This window comes from Mizuhopecten yessoensis, unplaced genomic scaffold, assembly GCF_002113885.1.
Source record: "Mizuhopecten yessoensis strain PY_sf001 unplaced genomic scaffold, ASM211388v2 scaffold10727, whole genome shotgun sequence".
In the NCBI taxonomy this organism is placed as follows: Eukaryota; Metazoa; Mollusca; class Bivalvia; order Pectinida; family Pectinidae; genus Mizuhopecten; species Mizuhopecten yessoensis.
Window position 1 is genome coordinate 45,201 of NW_018408691.1, and position 22,142 is coordinate 67,342.

Consider the following 22,142-nt stretch of genomic DNA (forward strand, 5'->3'; position numbering starts at 1 on the left):
AAATCCTGTAGGATGATAGTAAAAATAACTTACGTTTCACAAAAGGCAGCTTATACAAGAAACACGTGATTTGAATTCCTAAAACAAGATATATCTATTAATTATACACGTTCACACGTCCGCATTTTATTGGTATTGCTCAGGGTACGTACCCTTCATAAATGTTCTGGCCACATTTGTAACAATAAACGCAACTCTCATGTGTTTTTAAAGCGTAGCCCATTCCCTTCCGTTTGTACACAGAGAAACAACCGTTTTAAATCCATTTCGATATCTTGTTGGACATTTGACTTTCTGTATATGCGTATCCTCATTCAGTATATGTGTATCATCATTCTCTATATGAGTATCTGTATTCTGTTTATGCATATCCTCATTCTGTATATGCACATCCGCATTCTGTACATTCATATCCTTATTCTGCATTTGCGTATTCGCATTCTGTCGGCATTCTGTAAATGCGTATCATCAATCTGTATAAGCGTAACCACATTCTGTATATGCGCTTCCTCATTCCGTATATGCGTATCCTCATTCCGTATATGCGTATCCGCATTTCGTATATGCGTATCCGCATTCTGTATATGTGCATATTCATTCTGTATATGCGTTTCCGCATTCTGTTTATGTGCATATTCATTCTGTATATGCGTATCCTCATTCCGTATATGCGTATCCGCATTCTGTATATGCGTATCCTCATTCCGTATATGCATATCCGCATTCTGTATATGCGTATCCTCATTCCGTATATGCATATCCTCATTCCGTATATGCGTATCCTCATTCCGTATATGCGTATCCGCATTCTGTATATGCGTATCCGCATTCTGTTTATGTGCATATTCATTCTGTATATGCGTTTCCTCATTTTGTATATGCATAACATCATTCTGTATATGCATATCCTCATTCCGTATATGCGTATCCTCATTCTGTATATGCGTATCCGCATTCTGTATATGCGTATCCGCATTCTGTATATGCGTATCCTCATTCCGTATATGCGTTTCCTCATTCCGTATATGCGTATCCGCATTCTGTATATGCATATCCGCATTCTGTTTATATGCATATTCATTCTGTATATGCGTTTCCTCATTCTGTATATTCGTATCCGCATTCCGTATATGCGTACCCGCATTCTGTATATGTGAATATTCATTCTGTATATGCGTATCCGCATTCTGTATATGCGTAACCTCATTCTGTTTATGTGCATATTCATTCTGTATATGCGTATCCTCATTCCGTATATGCGTATCCACATTCTGTATATGCGTTTTCGCATTCTGTATATGCGTATCCTCATTCTGTATATGCGTATCCTCATTCCGTATATGTATTTCCTCATTCCGTATATGCGTATCATCATTCCGTATATGCGTATCCGTATTCCGTATATGCGTATCCGCATTCTGTATATGTGCATATTCATTCTGTATATGCGTTTCCGCATTCTGTTTATGTGCATATTCATTCTGTATATGCGTATCCTCATTCTGTATATGCATATCCTCATTCCGTATATGCGTATCCTCATTCCGTATATGCGTATCCGCATTCTGTATATGCGTATCCGCATTCTGTATATGCGTATCCTCATTCCGTATATGCGTTTCCTCATTCCGTATATGCGTATCCGCATTCTGTATATGCATATCCGCATTCTGTTTATATGCATATTCATTCTGTATATGCGTTTCCTCATTCTGTATATTCGTATCCGCATTCCGTATATGCGTACCCGCATTCTGTATATGTGAATATTCATTCTGTATATGCGTATCCGCATTCTGTATATGCGTAACCTCATTCTGTTTATGTGCATATTCATTCTGTATATGCGTATCCTCATTCCGTATATGCGTATCCACATTCTGTATATGCGTTTTCGCATTCTGTATATGCGTATCCTCATTCTGTATATGCGTATCCTCATTCCGTATATGTATTTCCTCATTCCGTATATGCGTATCATCATTCCGTATATGCGTATCCGTATTCCGTATATGCGTATCCGCATTCTGTATATGTGCATATTCATTCTGTATATGCGTTTCCGCATTCTGTTTATGTGCATATTCATTCTGTATATGCGTATCCTCATTCTGTATATGCATATCCTCATTCCGTATATGCGTATCCTCATTCCGTATATGCGTATCCGCATTCTGTATATGCGTATCCGCATTCTGTATATGCGTATCCTCATTCCGTATATGCGTTTCCTCATTCCGTATATGCGTATCCGCATTCTGTATATGCATATCCGCATTCTGTTTATATGCATATTCATTCTGTATATGCGTTTCCTCATTCTGTATATTCGTATCCGCATTCCGTATATGCGTACCCGCATTCTGTATATGTGAATATTCATTCTGTATATGCGTATCCGCATTCTGTATATGCGTAACCTCATTCTGTTTATGTGCATATTCATTCTGTATATGCGTATCCTCATTCCGTATATGCGTATCCACATTCTGTATATGCGTTTTCGCATTCTGTATATGCGTATCCTCATTCTGTATATGCGTATCCTCATTCCGTATATGTATTTCCTCATTCCGTATATGCGTATCATCATTCCGTATATGCGTATCCGTATTCCGTATATGCGTATCCGCATTCTGTATATGTGCATATTCATTCTGTATATGCGTTTCCGCATTCTGTTTATGTGCATATTCATTCTGTATATGCGTATCCTCATTCTGTATATGCATATCCTCATTCCGTATATGCGTATCCTCATTCCGTATATGCGTATCCGCATTCTGTATATGCGTATCCGCATTCTGTATATGCGTATCCTCATTCCGTATATGCGTTTCCTCATTCCGTATATGCGTATCCGCATTCTGTATATGCATATCCGCATTCTGTTTATATGCATATTCATTCTGTATATGCGTTTCCTCATTCTGTATATTCGTATCCGCATTCCGTATATGCGTACCCGCATTCTGTATATGTGAATATTCATTCCGTATATGCGTATCCGCATTCTGTATATGCGTAACCTCATTCTGTTTATGTGCATATTCATTCTGTATATGCGTATCCTCATTCCGTATATGCGTATCCACATTCTGTATATGCGTTTTCGCATTCTGTATATGCGTATCCTCATTCTGTTTATGCGTATCTGCATTCTGTATATGCGTATCCTCATTCTGTATATGCGTATCCTCAGTCTGTATATGCGTATCCTCATTCCGTACATGCGTTTCCTCATTCCGTATATGCGAATCCTCATTCTGTATATGCGTATCCACATTCTGTTTATGTGCATATTCATTCTGTATATGCGTTTCCTCATTCTGTATATTCGTATCCGCATTCCGTATATGCGTATCCGCATTCTGTATATGTGCATATTCATTCTGTATATGCGTATCCGCATTCTATTTATGTGCATATTCATTCTGTATATGCGTATCCTCATTCCGTATATGCGTATCCACATTCTGTATATGCGTTTTCGCATTCTGTATATGCGTATCCTCATTCTGTTTATGCGTATCTGCATTCTGTATATGCGTTTTCGTATTCTGTATATGAGTGTCCGTATTCTTTATATGGGTACCTGCATTCTGTATATGCGTATCCGCATTCTGTATATGCGTATCCGAATTATGTATATGCGTATCCTCTCAGGTGTTATAAAGCGTAGCCCATTCTCTTCCGTTTGTACAAAGAGACACAACCGTTTTTAATCCACTTCGATGTCTTGTTGGACATTTGACCTTCTGTATATGCGTATCCAAATTCAGTATATGTGTATCCTTATTCCCTATATGCATATCCGCATTCTGTATATGCGTATCATCATTCTCTATATGAGTATCTGCATTCTGTATATGCATATCCGCATTCTGTATATGCGTATCCGCATTCTGTATATGCGTATCCTTATTTTGTATTTGCGTATCTGCATACTGTCCGCATTCTGTATATGTGTATCATCAATCTGTATATGAGTATCTGCATTCTGTATATGCATATCCTCATTCTGTATATGCGTATCATCATTCTCTATATGATTACTGCATTCTGTATATGCATATCCTCATTCTGTATATGCGTATCCTTATCCTGTTTATGCGGATCGCATTCTGCATATGAGTATTCGCATTCTGTATATGCGTGTCATCATTTTGTATATGCGTAGCATCACTCTGTATATGCGTATTTTTATTCTGTTTATGCATAACATCATTCTGTATATGCGTATCCGTATTCTGTTTATGAGTATCCGCATTCTGTACATGCGTATCCGTATTCTGTATATGAGTATCCGCATTCTGTATATGCGTATCCTTATTCTGTATATGCGTATCGTCATTCTGTTTATGCGTATCCTTATTCTGTATATGCGTATCCGTATTCTGTATATGCGTATCCGTATTCTGTATATGAGTATCCGCATTCTGTTTATGCGTATCGTCATTCTGTTTATGCGTATCGTCATTCTATATATGCGTATCCGTATTCTGTATATGAGTATCCGCATTCTGTATATGCGTATCGTTATTCTGTATATGCGTATCGTCATTCTGTTTATGCGTATCCTTATTCTGTATATGCGTATCCGTATTATGTATATGAGTATCCGCATTCTGTATATGAGTATCCGCATTCTGTATATGCGTATCCGTATTCTGTATATGAGTATCCGCATTCTGTTTATGCGTATCGTCATTCTGTTTATGCGTATCGTCATTCTGTATATGCGTATCCTTATTCTGTATATGTGTATCCTTATTCTGTATATGCGTATCCGTATTCAGTATATGAGTATCCGCATTCTGTATATGCGTATCCGCATTCTGTATATGCGTATCGTCATTCTGTATATGCGTATCGTCATTCTGTTTATGTGTATCCTTATTCTGTATATGCGTATCCGTATTCTGTATATGAGTATCCGCATTCTGTATATGCGTATCCGCATTCTGTATATGCGTATCCGTATTCTGTATATGAGTATCCGCATTCTGTTTATGCGTATCGTCATTCTGTTTATGCGTATCGTCATTCTGTTTATGCGTATCGTCATTCTGTATATGCGTATCCGTATTCTGTATGAGTATCCTCATTCTATATATGAGTATCCGCATTCTGTTTATGCTTATCGTCATTCTGTTTATGCGTATCGTCATTCTGTTTATGCGTATCGTCATTCTGTATATGCGTATCCGTATTCTGTATATGTATCCTCATTCTATATATGAGTATCCGCATTCTGTTTATGCTTATCGTCATTCTGTTTATGCGTATCGTCATTCTGTTTATGCGTATCGTCATTCTGTATATGCGTATCCTCATTCTGTATATGTGTATCCTTATTCTGTATATGCGTATCCGTATTCTGTATATGAGTATCCGCATTCTGTATATGCGTATCGTCATTCTGTTTATGCGTATCGTCATTCTGTATATGCGTATCCTCATTCTGTATATGTGTATCCTTATTCTGTATATGCGTATCCGTATTCAGTATATGAGTATCCGCATTCTGTATATGCGTATCCGCATTCTGTATATGCGTATCGTCATTCTGTATATGCGTATCGTCATTCTGTTTATGTGTATCCTTATTCTGTATATGCGTATCCGTATTCTGTATATGAGTATCCGCATTCTGTATATGCGTATCGTCATTCTGTATATGCGTATCGTCATTCTGTTTATGCGTATCCTTATTCTGTATATGCGTATCCGTATTATGTATATGAGTATCCGCATTCTGTATATGAGTATCCGCATTCTGTATATGCGTATCCGTATTCTGTATATGAGTATCCGCATTCTGTTTATGCGTATCGTCATTCTGTTTATGCGTATCGTCATTCTGTATATGCGTATCCTTATTCTGTATATGTGTATCGTCATTCTGTATATGCGTATCCTCATTCTGTTTATGTGTATCCTTATTCTGTATATGCGTATCCGTATTCTGTATATGAGTATCCGCATTCTGTATATGCGTATCCGCATTCTGTATATGCGTATCCGTATTCTGTATATGAGTATCCGCATTCTGTTTATGCGTATCGTCATTCTGTTTATGCGTATCGTCATTCTGTATATGCGTATCCTTATTCTGTATATGTGTATCGTCATTCTGTATATGCGTATCCGTATTCAGTATATGAGTATCCGCATTCTGTATATGCGTATCCGCATTCTGTATATGCGTATCCGCATTCTGTATATGAGTATCCGCATTCTGTATATGCGTATCCGTATTCTGTATATGAGTATCCGCATTCTGTTTATGCGTATCGTCATTCTGTTTATGCGTATCGTCATTCTGTATATGCGTATCCTTATTCTGTATATGTGTATCCTTATTCTGTATATGCGTATCCGTATTCAGTATATGAGTATCCGCATTCTGTATATGCGTATCCGCATTCTGTATATGCGTATCGTCATTCTGTATATGCGTATCGTCATTCTGTTTATGTGTATCCTTATTCTGTATATGCGTATCCGTATTCTGTATATGAGTATCCGCATTCTGTATATGCGTATCGTCATTCTGTATATGCGTATCGTCATTCTGTTTATGCGTATCCTTATTCTGTATATGCGTATCCGTATTATGTATATGAGTATCCGCATTCTGTATATGAGTATCCGCATTCTGTATATGCGTATCCGTATTCTGTATATGAGTATCCGCATTCTGTTTATGCGTATCGTCATTCTGTTTATGCGTATCGTCATTCTGTATATGCGTATCCTTATTCTGTATATGTGTATCGTCATTCTGTATATGCGTATCGTCATTCTGTTTATGTGTATCCTTATTCTGTATATGCGTATCCGTATTCTGTATATGAGTATCCGCATTCTGTATATGCGTATCGTCATTCTGTTTATGCGTATCGTCATTCTGTATATGCGTATCCGTATTCTGTATATGTGTATCCGCATTCTGTTTATGAGTATCCGCTTTCTGTTTATGCGTATCGTCATTCTGTATATGCGTATCGTCATTCTGTTTATGCGTATCGCATTCTGTTTATGCGTATTTTGAATACTACTAATCTGTGATCACATTTAATGCTTTTCTTATATTAACACTATTTTTATAAATTTATTGTTTGAAAAGGGTCATATTCCGGGGGCCTTCGTAGGTGGGAGAATACCAATCACTTAGAAACCTGGGATATGGATACTTTGTTTTTCTGTGGTAATTATTACTGCTTTTTATTAATATATGTGATTATATCCCTTTACTTGTAATATATTATTTTATTGTTATTTTACATATGTTTATCGCAATAATAGCTCTCAAGAGCTAATGTTCCTTGTTTACCTGTTTGCGACATTAAATAAAGTTTCTGGTATTTTGTATCTTGTATGAGAACGAATATGTATCCGTCGCCTTCAAACAAAAGAGATTGAACTATAGAAAACGGCAGCGGTACGGAATTTCCGGAACATGTACAAAGTACAACCAGAATATTTTTAAGGATGCAAATATCACTGATATGTGTATTACATATGATTTTAATAATATACAAACAAACAGTTCACAGGGTGTCACTAAAAAGGTTCCTTCTCGGAGTTGCCCAAGTTATGTAAGCGTTATACCTAAGGGTGTATGGACAACGTGGACGGGTTATAACATGTTGCCATAAGGATATCATAAAGTAAGGTTGTCTGTTAAACTGCTGACAGGTCTAACACCTGTGAATCGTTCTATATCCGTAGTCTGTCAGTGTGTTTCATTGAAGTGCAATGATGGGGGGCAACTCTAGAATACGGGAAAGGGAGATAGGTTATTACATCTGTAGCATTTATCTTTACTAAGAGAGTAGTACATATATATAGTCTATGTTAGCGTAGTTTTGGTGTCTAAGGAAGGTGTACGAGACTGTCACCTTACACATGGAGACATATTTATCAGACCATTACACGATTTATATTTATTCTTTTGCGACTCTTGCGATTTTTTTTTTTTAATTTATTAGATTATTCGCTTTTCAACTTATACAAGATGTTTTTAGCAAGGTGTCGACTTTGATTGTACATTTTCAACAGAGCAGGAAGGGAAAGGGTCTGATGAATTATTGTAATTATTATTGTAATGTTGTAATGTTTATGAACGGTAACCGTTATAATGTTTCTCAGTTATTCTTTTTTTAACCTAATAATAATAAGTTAGATTTATTTTGTATATGCTGTTGTTCGGTCAGTTGCTGCCCCCTGCCAGTGGGACCGTTGGTGGTCAGTGCAAAATATAGGGACGAGGCCGTTACCTATGTCTACCATGTACCATGCTGACCATCTGTGGATTCACGGAGGGGGCAGAGACTGACTAGGAGACAGAATCAGTACATCGGGGTTTGAATGATAATGGCTTTAAGCTCCACGTGGTGACCCAGAATCAACTTGCCAACTAAAAATCTCCTCTTATATCTTGCATCCTTCGTTCTTCATTATGCAATCCATCGGCACTCTCAAGTCGATTTATTCTCTAGTTGAAACTCCAATTCTATGACAGTGGAATTCCTCTTAAAGTTAATATCCTTCTAAGCCTATGGTGGTCTGCCCGAGCCACGCCATTTTTTTTTATATTAATCAAGGTAACAGAAATGCTTTACTGATCTGTATCACAATCAACCTCTGTGGGGTAGGGGAAAAAAACTCCTATAACGCATATATAACTAAAGTAACTTAAATAAACGAGTCACTGCGTGGGGGCTCTGGTCGATGACTTCTGTCCTAGACGTAGAAAACTTTTAAATTATTTTACAATAAATGTATTTATAAAATACATTGTCCATACCATAGGAGAGGGCTTGTATAGGCATTACGTCTGTTGCCCAAATCCTTTTGTATTTATATAAGATGCAATATTCAATAATTTTGTTGTGAAATGAAATGAAAAAAACCCAGTTATTCTTTAGATTTTCATGTGTAAGGAGACAGAAGGCAACTTGGTTAGTAACTACTATATGACATACTGAATTATTTTCCTTAGGACTTGCTCTGTGTAAAAGGTTAAAGGGACAATCTAGTAAAGTATGTTTTTTTGATTACCTAAAAAACAAGTCGATACTGAAAAAATATGTCTTCTAACAAAAGTTTACGTAGTTGATAATGACATGCCCTAGAGCCAACGTAAAGTGTGGCCAGTTTCATCTTTGGTGAAAGCTGGTGATAAAAATATCTACGACCGAAATAGCGCAATACCCGGGCCTTTCAGTGAGAAGTAAACATGTACAGCACTACGCTGTCGACCGACAACACATGCCAGTTATATGAGTCTGAGTTCACACATTACACAGTCTTGAATTTACACAATACAGTCGAACCTCGTCATCTCGAACTCGTATAACTCGAAGACCCCGTTTAACTCGAAGTATTTCATCGGTCCCGGCCAAAACTCTTCTTAATCTTAGTAATAAAAACTCTGATAATTCGAACTCTGAAAACTCGAAAAACTCGGATATCCCGAAGTGAAACATCGGTCCCAACAACGTAAATCCTACATAAAAATATCTCCTACTTCGAAGTTTCTTAAGATTCACAAGTCTATCATATATTCTTTAATTATTTGATACATATTAGACGCAGTGCTACGGTAAACATCGTTCTAATTGAGCAGCTTACGCTCGGTCATAATTACTTCGATTTAAAAATATTAGTCACACTTATGGCATTAAAATGTGTTTGACTGTAAAAACGCTATGTACAAATAAAGAAACAAACTTCATCAATGTTGATTAACAACAATTAGTACTCACTGCGAGCCCGTAAACAATTTGAAAGGCACTTCTGCCGACACATTCTAACCGGAAAATGGGTCACAGTGTGTGGTAAAGCGTAAATAAGCTCCACAGTAAAAATCACAACCTAGGACTGGTTCGTCGGTTTATGTTTTTACAGGAGCTTGTATGGCACTGTTAATTAATTGAGAGATTTTGGAACAATGCGATAATTATTGTTGAGTACGTCGTGTTGAGGAGATGTCAAGTGTCATTGGGGTCTATAAATGTGGATATGTTTCCTGATTAACTCATTCCCATTTCGGAATGACGAGATCAACTGAGCAATCCAACGTGTACGCTCCAATACAGTGATTTGTGTAAAGACTTGCGCACTTTCATTTCCGCATTGAAATTTCTATCAGCATAGTACGAGGTCGGAGACAGCGTGTGTGTTTATTGTAACATTATTTAATTAATGAATATGATAATGAATATGTTGTTAATTTTTATTTTATATAGTAATCTTTTTGTCATTTATCGACTGTTTAAATACATTGATTGTCAGAGAAATCAATGACATATATACTAGCCTCATATTGGACCAAACACTTTACCAAGCTTTATGCCAAACACAGGAACTCGCTTAACTCGAATACTCGGATAACTTGAAGTTTCCCAACGATCCCGTCGACTTCGAGATAACGAGGTTCAACTGTACATCGCGAGTAAGAATTATAAGTATTATAATATATACCTTTACTCAGATATTTCTGTTCACATTTGGATTTGAATAAGAACGAACAGGTTCAATAAGAGCATGCATGCACTGAGAGGGTGCCACAGGGAGAATTTCAAACCGCAGAAAGTTCGATACCAATAGGTTTAAACGTAAAATAGATCACTCATTTATAACAACGTTTTAGATGCTGTTGGAAGAGGATTTATGTATAGATGCATGTACTTGTATTCAGAGAGGGTAGGCGAATAAAAGAAAAGTTACCTTCTCTCATCGGCTGAGAAGATATTTTTGTTAGCTAGAAATCCACTGACAGCTGCCGCTAAAACGTAAGGCTGTACAGTTAAGGATTTCTCCATTCTTGATTAAAAACGCCAAGTGAACATTGTCTCTTGTCACGTTTTCGACATGAATTGTTCATAGGAAGTATCAAACTATAATCGTGAAGAATTTTGTGACAAGATTATAAAAAACTTACTTCACTAAATTGTCCCTTTAAGCCCAGAGTTAAGACCATTACAAGTGTTTTTTCAGATAATTTCCTGAAGAACAATCATCCTGCAGACAGTTCACTTGTTCTATCACAGGTGAACCTTCGCACCTATGTGGATAAAGATCATATATTCTCTTATTTCTGTGTGTGTAAGATAGAGCTGCCCAGGGTAAGAAAGTGTTGTAAAGCCTCGATTTTTACCAAATTTGAAAAACCCTCGGATGGAATTTCCATTTCCTGCCCCCCTTAGGCATGAAAGAATCTTATAATATATGAGAGTCAACAAAATCGTAATTCTAAATTAAAGTTGTATAAAAACTAGGTTAGAATATGAATATGAACAAAGGACGGATTTACATTGAAATCATTGAAAAGGAACAAGGGGAATAATACCACGTGATTCTGAACCTTATACAGCTTCTTCATTGACGACATCCGCCATGTAAATCCACCTCTAAACCAAGTAATGTCACGTCCTCAAAGCAAAGCACAGGGTAATACAATGTAACAACGAAACAATGCATGGCACACTAGTAAACATAATCTAAAATCAATGGCCTTCACATCATACAGGGAAATACAATTTATTTCTGTAATATCATGATGGCTACTATAAAACATGCCCATATTCTCTATCAATTAGAATCTCTAGGAACTATGTGTTGAACGTTTGCCTGCTAACAGTCGATATTTATCACGCAAATCATAATAGACGCAGCAGCTCTTTAATACCTAATCAAGTGTGACATGATTATACACCTTAGGTTAATGAAGTGGAGCTGTAGCTATGAAGAAAGGAACAGTTCATGATAGCAAAACCGAAATCGACATGCTTATCTAATAATAACGTGTTCTTGTTGGTCATATTTTAAGAATGATCGAGGAAAGTTGTTGATGCCGAAGAATCTGTGGTGTCCTTGATTTCATGTTGAGGATTTTTTGTTACAAAAATAGCACATCGGCTACATATCCGAAATCGAATTTTAAGGAAATGGCACGGGTGTTTGTTTCCGGTCCTGATAAGCTTCTTTAATAAACACAGCTTCATAAGAAAACAAAAGCAAGTCGACCAGAAATGAGGCACAGTTTGTTTCTATAGGAATGCATATAGTCCGTTGGAGATATCTTGCCATTTTATCCAGCAGACATATTGTCAACCAGGAGCTCCATCATTCTCACGATTTAAGAAAAAAAGATAAGGAGAAGACATTAAGTCAGATAACTCTGGTCACAACTGGGAACACTACGAGCGTTTTGTAAACGTTTCTCTGATATTTCAGCATATAACGATATATTTTCCCTTAATTGAACTCTTTTATCATCAAAACATGTTTTATATATCATTGTAAAATAAGTGAATACATAAAGCATGTTTATAATTGCATTTGCATATGGATTTATTTCAAGTTCATATATTGTTCGTAAACAGTCGTGCGAAAAGTGCGAAAAGTGAAACACAATCAGAAGCAAAGTAGCTTTTTGTCGTATGTCTCTTTTATTACCATATTTTACTGTGCTAACAAATATTTTGACTGAAACATATATAGGGGAAATGTCTCTTGACAGAATGGCTAGAAAATACGAAAGTTACATAAGCACAACAAAATGTCTTTAAATAAATATGTTTAAAATGAATTGATCTGTTTCAACGAGAAAATGGCCCTTTTGTCTTTTTCATTTGCAAGAAAATGCGGGTGTGCAGCCAACAGCATGCGGTTCCTGTACTGTGTTCACAACATTACTACTGTTACTATATTTCATGTTAAAGTAGACTATTACCGGAACACACCGGATATAGCTATCAACCATGTCTTTCGGAGTATTACTAAGACAGCGTGCTTCATAAAATATAGAAGGTGAGCGTTCTGGTATCTCTGTCATGACGTCATTACGCCACGGACAAATGGATCTTTCTGCAACAGTCTGAGAATAACACGTTGATGTTCTAGTCATCACAGAACGTGCTTGATTGTCGGACTGTCCTTTTGTAAATGTTGACGCCGTGGATTCTCCAATCATGGTAGGTGATCTCCCTTTGTGATTTAAGTATCTGCTTTTATATTGTATAGTTGACGTGGCATTTTTCATACCGGGACGTTCCATGTGATGATTTGAGTATCTTTGATCAGTTAGTACAGTTGAAGGACCATTGGAAATGGCAGTTGGTGCTCCCAGCACTGTGGCCATTACAAAAAATGGCAGTAGAATCGCAAACGCCTTTCCTATCAAAATATGCTGCAAGGCAACCATGTAAAATTTAAGTTTCATCTTGAATCTTAAGTTTGTTGTGAACACGATTGGTAATTGAAAACTTATTTCGTCAGCTGTAGAAAACGTCGTTTTCCTTTGTCAAAGAAAGAATGAAAATGACCGGTATTTCGACTCTAAACCGGAAAGAGTGCAACTGACAGGTGCCTTGATTCGTTCGGTTTAAAATTGAGACACCTGCCATTTGGACTCTTCGCTTGACAATGGAAACAGACGTTTTCGAAAGCTCGTTAAATTAGCTTTCAATAACAGTTTGTGTTAAAAAAAACGTATTCATACCAAAGGTTTGGATCTCATTCCGAAATAAATTTAACATATTGCTGATTACAAATTATAAATCTATGTGGTAATGGCTATATCTTATCATTATCATTTTCTTCTTTCGGAACACCTTGGGATTTCCTAACGAATTAAACTGTTCATTTCAAGGGAAACAACCCCGATTGTCTTGTATGAAATGCTGTTATTTTACCGTTAGTGTATTAACCAAATAGAAAGACGACATTTACGTGTAATTATACAATTATTATTACGCAGTGTTCTTTATTCAATTAATATCGATGCAGTTGATGTTATTTTTGTTTATGGGACAGTCGTCGGAGTAGTGTATACATATACACAGGGACGACCGTTCATTCCGTACTCTTCAACAACACCATATATGTATAAAATAACTTTCATGTAGCTCTAGATCTGTTGTAAAACTATAAAGGCGTTTCTTTCAGCACATTGATCAGCAAAAACGGTTTAGGATTATCTATGGCAGAAATTATATACAAATGATAACTGTTTTGCTGTGACAGTCGTCGGAGTAGTATATAGAGCGAGACCGTTCATGACCATTCCGTATTGTAGTATAACTATAAGTTTCTTTACTTTACCATTCCCCTATTATAACATTTTGAAAGGGTTTTCTTTGGGGACAGTGACCAGGAAAAAAGGACTAGGAATATATGTTGGGGGAAACATTTAGAAATTGACAGTTTTTTAATTGGATAGTCGTCAGAGTAGTATAAAGAGCGAGACCGTTCATTCCGTAATGTATCCTATAACTACATGTATTTAGTGATTTTTTGAGGGGAAAACAAAAATTGATTTGTTCTTTATTTTTTCAGTGGGACAGTCGTAGGAGTAGTATATGTACATGTATTTGTGATTGTTTCTTTCTTTTTATTATATTTAAAGTATTTATAGGTGCAGCAATATGACTTGACACTTTTATGATCGTACATTGTATCGGCTATATGCTTCTTCCAATCGTCGTAAAAGTAACCATCAATTTCAACAGTTATTTAGGTAACGTCACTAAAACGGAATGAAACGTCTATTTCATATTATTGATTATTCATTGCAAACTGTTAATTTCGCCCCCCTATCACGGCATAAATCAGCAGTCTCCTTACTGATGGTCATGTACACAACTATACCATTATTCCGTCATTAATCGGCATATTTAACCCCATTATTAACACCTATTCCGTATATTTAGTCATTGATGTATAACAACGGAATGAAAGGTAATATATTTGTTAAGCTGACTATTGTGTAATAAAATATTAAAATGTTATAATAGAGTAATAAATGGAAGTAAAAAATTATATACATGTACTCGTACTACAAAACGGAATGAACTGTCTCGCTCTATATACTACTCCGACGACTGTCCCTGTAAAAAAAATGCTCATTTTCTTTTATTTCCCTCCAAAAATATTCCTAGCCCCTTTTTTGTTGAACTCTGACCCCAAAGAAAACATTTTCAAAATGTTATAACAGAGTAATATATGGAAGTAAAAAATGATATACATGTACTCATACTACAATACGGAATGAACTGTCTCACTCTATATACTACTCCGACGACTGTTCCAGTAAAACCTGCTCTTTTTCTTATATTTCTCCCAAAACATTCATATATTCCAGTTCATTTGCAAGAATACCAAGCTAATATATTGCTAGATACGGTAGACCAACACTTTTCATGGCACAAGGACTAGTTCAAATTTATAGGGTATGATAATTCGTCAAAACGCAAACCTTTTGATGTCACCCATTCCTAATAAACGTGTACTTTTTAACTGCAATATTTCATTAATATCTGAACGAAATGTATTTCATGACGTATCACACTGATGTTCTGATATTATTTTTGTTTCAAATACGGTTCTATTACTTCAAAAATACGAAATGTAACTGATCGACTACCATTCAATAGTACATACTACCTATATACCTAGGTATATATCTGCTTTATAAACAACTTACCATGTTTTTACTGGGTTGCTTTTCACTTGACTGCTGCACATATGAAGTTGTGAGTATTTATAGGTAGACACATGCCAAGGCAATAAACAGATTAATTCCCCACAATATTAATAGTATAATTCCCCCGTGTCGTTTATTTATTTGTTTGTCAATTCTAATAATATCATAAGCCGGGCTTATTGATAAAAAAAATCAACAAATAACTATCGTACCTTTTAAATCATATACGAGGAACCGAGTGGTCTCCCTTGATGTCCTTGTTATCGTTCATCGTATCAGCCTCCCCACAGAGCAGCTATCTTTCTACATCCTAGTAAGGAAGAGAGACCATACAAAAACCACAGAAGTTATGGTTGATAATCTAATATCTCATTAAAAACAATAAGACACCATTTATTTGATAAACTTAAGTTTGAAACATAAGAAAATTCCCCTCAATAATAGGATTAGGATTAGGGGACAACTACTTGAAAATCCAAAATCCTTATACTTCCTGGAATCTTGAAAGTATAGCCTTCAACGATTTAAAACATGACGCAAGTACCTGAACGATTCTTGCAGCTTGTTCATTTCTAATTCAAGAAAACATTTCTATCAATTCTAGTTTTCATTGTAATCGTAAAACATTTATATACCAAAGATCATTTTATAGATCTGAAAGGGGAATAGGTTAGATTGTTTATCAAATATATGTGAATGTTATATACTTTCCACTAACATAACTTTGAATATATCACATGAATATACAAACGACATATGGTCTGAGAATAATTCAGTATAATCACTACGTCAATACAAATCTAAACTCTAAATACAATCTATTTTTTGTATGGTTTCATTTAGTATTCGTAAAGATATTTTCCTAAAGGAAATATGACGTCACGTCTCAGATACATTTTCTAGTTTGGTAACTGGTTACACACCTTTTCGTCCTTAATTGTAATTAATTATCCTGTTTCAGTATTTCATTGTTACACCTATCACGGATGAGAATAATTCCCTGAAGACAGGTTATAAAGTTGAAGAAAATATACAGTGACATATACGAACAAGAGCCCAAGGTCATGTAGTTATCTGGGTATATGACTATATCTATACAAATCAGTCGCCAACGCTCAATGAAGATATCACAAACAACTTTTTTACACAATCGGCCCAAAGCAATCATTACGAATCAGTCACGAAAGCTCAATGAGTATATCACAAACAACTTAATACATGGACTTCATGTAATATATGCATGTTTTACACAATCAGCCCAAATCTACTCCAATGCACTATCCATCTATCAATACGAATCAGTTGCAAACGCCCAATGAGTATATCACAAACAACTTTATACAGGGACTACATGTTAATACATATATATGTTCATGTTTTCCCAACGGATCATATTTATACACAAACAGTGTAGTGGAATCTACGAGCTATGTTACACACGCTGTAAATTGGCGTGGGTGCTATTTTTAGCATGTCAACATTCACATTTTTGTTAATTACATGAGCACTAATTAACTTTGAGTACATTTTCAAGAACATTGAACAACAATTGTATCAAACTTGCAATCGGGCATCACAATATTCTCCCACAAATGCATAGTTATATCACTGATTCGATTACAAGCAAAACTCCGACAGAATTTTAGATCAATGACTATTGTCTCTGGGCCATAAGTAGCCCAGAAAACTAATATCCACGTACAAGGTAGACCCCAGTGATAAGTCTCTAGCTCACCAACAAGGGATACTATGGTGTAGGTGGAACTTTTTGAAGCATTGATTTGTTAACACGATTACTAAATAATGGAAAGGTTTTGAGTTATTAAGTTTTTAAAGATGCTAAAGGGATCTGTGCCCGATCGCACTCTGTTTTTATTGTATACAGTAATCTTGCTTTGGAGATATCTTCCGTTGTTCGTGTAGTTTAGTCGGTTAGAGCGACACTATAACAATTTGAAGTCTACGGTTTGAATTCCGGTCTTGTCAGACTTAACTTTACACTAAGAACACTGCTTTTAGTTATATTTTCTTTTCATCATCTGTTTTATCTTTTTCGCACACACTAACACAGTCAGTTACTTTAGAAAAAAATACATATACGGGTTACGAGAGCCACCAGCCGATAGTGCCTCGCTATCTGTGGCGGTAGTTGATACCTCACTAACCAACGATATTTGGACTTTTCCATTTGCAGTTTTCAAAAAATATAAATGCGAGTTGCAAAAGTCTCGCAATGTATGGTATTCTCATCAGAAAGGATGTATCAAAGCTAATGCCATGCCGGGAAAACAGATTCTAATGTTTGTTACAGTTTTCGACGGTGGTACTAGGATCACTTATGCTATGGTGAACTAATTAACAATAAAAATTCGAGGTTGTTATATACCGCTTTAACATAACCTATGTCGTCTCAAAGCAGTTCACAAATTAGTATCCGTGGTTATTGGGACTTTGCAAACAGCCACCAGCCAATATCTTTTTCAAATCCCTCCATTGAGGCGCTCACAGCTACACTACTGGAACAATCGGAGTGAAGTATCTTGTTCATAGATACAACACAGTGCCGTGATTCGAACCCGCAACCCTTCGGTCACGAGTTTGGCGTTCTACCACTATGTTAACGTGCCTCATTAATAAGTCAGTGAACATATTGATCAATAATTCACTGTCACTATACAAAATTAATTCTTTAATACGATCACTTGATCACAGTAGGAATCTTCACATTTCGCCTGCATCTACAACTATATCGTTATTACATATGTCATCTGCTTTTGTGTGTTACGGATGATTTGTTTTAAACCTCAACGGTTTCAGTTGTTGAAAGGAGATACAACAATTAAACAAATGTGAATTTGTTAACAGACGCTGACAAACGGACTCTTTTCCATAAGTCATTTGATCTCGACAGGGACTCTTTTCGATAAGTCAATTGATCTCATCAGGGATTCTTTTTCAATAAGTCAATTGATCTCAACAGGGACTTTTTTCGATAAGTCAATTGATCTCATCAGGGATTCTTTTTCGATAAGTCAATTGATCTCAACAAAGACTCTTTTCGATAAGTCAATTGATGTCATCGGGGATTCTTTTTCGATAAGTCAATTGATCTCAACAAAGACTCTTTTCGATAAGTCAATTGATCTCAACGGGGATTCTTTTTCGATAAGTCAATTGATCTCAACAGGGACTCTTTTCGTTGAGTTATTTGATCTCAACAGGGACTCTTTTCGATAAGTCATTCCATCTCAAATCCGATCCCTATCTCTTTTTTATTGATACAACATGTACGAATACACTGTGATGATAAAGCCAGTTCGATATATTTGATTTTTTACTTTTTCAGTGTTCAATTGTTTTTGGTGATTTGCAGCTGCCAATAAGAAATTAAGACACCAAGTCGTCGAACACAAAGATGCTAGCCTAAACGTGCTTGCTTACAGTCGTTCAAACGACGGATGTACGATCCAACATCATTATAATGTACGAGTATCTCTGTACAATTTCGTTATGCAAACATAACAATATAATTTCACACAAAACAATACTGCAATTGTGTATTACATTAGATTTAGGGAATCCACTTGCATTTCTGGTATATTAGTGTTAGTTTGACAACACGAACAAAGAACAAACATATTCCGCTATAGGAATCATTAATCCATTGCAAAACCCCTAATAATAAAGCAGTAGTTTGTCACAAGTAGATTATACTTATCATACTAGTTCATGTCATTAACTGCTTAACAACATTGAAGGAAGGTTTCAATTTTTGAAACAAATAGTCAAGGATATCCATGCTTAACAAAGGCCCCTGGTTTCAAATTATGCTGATAATATTTCATTTATTTCTGTCGCAAGATATTGAATATTTGAACTCGCACAGCTAAGTAGAAGGAGACTATGGGACAATAGGCAAGTTGTCGCATAATTGAAGACGAGACATATTTCTATACACACAAGATCTGTTTGCCTTAACAAGTCGGACTTAGGCATGAATACACGATAATTAAATAATTATACAAATTAAATACTGCACTGCCAAAATAAATCTATATAAATCTGTGTAAACTATGATCAATAATCATAATCGACAGGGCAGGAAATGGGTTGTAAGCTTGAGGTAAAATAATGTTAAATATATTCGTAACGATATGGCAAGCAAACAAACATTATTTGAATTAATTTTACTATCAGGACAAATACGCATATGCTATGTTCGCTGCCCCTTTTATTTAGCTGCGTCTGAATTTTCAACCTCTTTAAACTCACATCTATCTTACAAAACAGTTCCTCTGCAACATCCGAAAATCTCATCATATAAGTATACGTATAAAACACATACGAAATACTGAACTATTGTATTGAGTGTTTTAATATATCTTATAAGGAGAAGGATTTTAATCTAACATTCTTAATCATCCATGCTTTCATTTCCCCTTATTTATTTTTTTTTTTTTTTTTTTTTAAATAANAAAATAACATTGTCACCGAATAAGCTTTTGCTTCTTATTAATTTCAGCACTACAAAATGAATTGAAAGATAGCTCATCCAACTCTTTGGTAACTTAAACGATTGTATTTATATCTGATTATTAATACAAAAAATATTTCCATTTTCTGACATGTTATATCTTTTGTTGAGATTGTGATACAAGAAAAAAAAAAGAGAGACAGGTTTATAGAGAATAATATATGCCTTTTTCTATATAAAACCCAGTATCAACCCGAGACTCCAATATCAAATCGAGGGCCGAAGGCCTGACAGCTGATATTGTTCGAGGGTTTATGCTGTGTGTGACATAGAAAAAGGCATGTTTTATTCTGTTTATAACTTACTTACTAATAAAAAATACCGATATATCTACTATCTTATGATTTAGTTTTTCTTTTGAAATATTGAAATATTGTCATAGAGTGCTAACGATAAACACAACAATAACTCGATTAGAACATGTTTATTACATTTGTGTTGATTTTGACTTAATGTCAAAGTTTCCCTTATTTAATCGGAATCGCTGTCGCTGTAGATAACTCTGCTGTATCGCCTCTTTGTGATTGGGTTCCAAATGACGTTGTTTGTGGTGGATGGGGAAATGAGAAGTGTTCCAAAAGAGGTGTGATACGGGTTTTACGGTCTGATACGGAGAGGGCTGATACAGGTTTTGGGGTGTGATACGGCGAGGGCTGATATGGTTAAGAGCAATTGTGTCGTATTGCATATACACAAAATCAGTATTTATGAGTAAGTATGTAATAAAAAGGAATGTATCCGACTTGATATGATTTTAACAGATATCAAGATAATACAAGGGAGTCAAATGATACTGCTTGATATATTATCAAACTCAATTTTTGGCTTCGATCATCAGTAAAACAAACAGATTTATATACTAAAACATCTGGTCGAGAGAGCATCTTGTGGAGTATATTTCTATTTTAAGCTACCTATAAATTCATATGTAAGCTTTCACATTACCTCTGGATTTGTCTTCTAACTCACAGGTCATGTGACGTTAACATCACTCTCTGTTATCCTATATCCTAATACAAATACTGCCCACAAGAACCTGGTCACTGGTCACACAGGTTAAGGTTTATAAGGCATTTGTTTTCAAACAGGAAGTTAAATACATTCCAACAACACACATACACACATGTTAACTCTTAAACGGGACATCAAAAACTGTTTGATACCGAGTCGCCAGTAACAGTACTGATCTGATCGAGACAGCTACATATATCAAAGACATGGTATATATCTCTGGCGAATAGAATCAAATAATAGAAAGATGTCAACAATTTTATCTTATATTAACAGTATACGTATCAAACGTATTAAAAGTATAAAAAAAAACTACAAATGCTCTTGTACATCATACAGTTTCACGCGTAAACCCGAGTCAGAGGTGTGATGAGTATATCTTTCGTAAGAGCTTAACAATTTTATCGTTGGGTTACTGTTTACAACGAAACTATGCAGACTATTATTGGTCAATATTTAGCATTAAAGTACTTTCAGATGTGGTCCAAAAGCAATATAAATGCACACTGCATGACAGGAACAAGACATGAACCGCGTTATACTTAAGCGTTTACCTTCTTACAGGTGCGGTTCATAGGCAATATGAATACCCACTTAATTACACTGATATGCATTGGGTAATGCCTATGAACCGTATTGGAAAGCAGTTTTATGCTTATATTTACATTTCCACGTCTTTATGTTTTTTTAAAACTAAAACCGATATCAAATCCTCTAACCTGGAATGTTGGACTTGTGGACCAGCCCAAAGCACGTGCGTTTTATTATGAGTGAAGTTTTCAAATATAGTCCATTGACAAAACAACCGTAAAAAATGTTTGAATATCAGTAAGTACTAACTCAATGACATTTTTTTGTATTGTAACAATCATAAAACAATATGTCAAGCATAAAATAATCGTAAAATTAAATTTAAAAGATACCAATATTTTTTATCATTATGATTACTGACAGCGTTTGTTAAAGACGTGACATCGCAAAGACATGTCCGATACATTTGAAACTAGTCGCGGACAACATGTCGCTGATCGGTTTTTGTTGACGTTAGAGAAACAATTTGAATGTTGCTGTCGCAAAGGAACTAAGAGTAGATATAGC

General features: G+C 35.6%; 1 protein-coding gene across 1 annotated transcript; it reads right to left on the bottom strand.

The window, feature by feature from the left end:
• Positions 1-407: 407 nt before the first annotated feature.
• LOC110462022 (uncharacterized protein PFD1115c-like) lies at positions 408-2,879 on the bottom strand. The gene is made up of 2 exons (XM_021515796.1): positions 1,203-2,879; positions 408-935 (listed from the first exon to the last, which is right to left on the bottom strand). The coding sequence occupies exons 1-2, from the start codon at positions 2,877-2,879 to the stop codon at positions 408-410; spliced, it is 2,205 nt and encodes a 734-aa protein (XP_021371471.1).
• Between the last annotated feature and the right edge of the window lie 19,263 nt (positions 2,880-22,142).

What these genes read in the sequence shown, in the direction of transcription:
- LOC110462022 (XM_021515796.1), bottom strand. Translation starts at nt 2,879, where the DNA reads ATGCATATACAGAATGCGGATACGCATATACGGAATGAGGAAACGCAT. An exon ending in ATGCACATAAACAGAATGAG is followed by an intron (nt 936 to 1,202) that starts GTTACGCATATA and finishes ACGCATATACAG; the next exon opens with AATGAGGATACGCATATACG.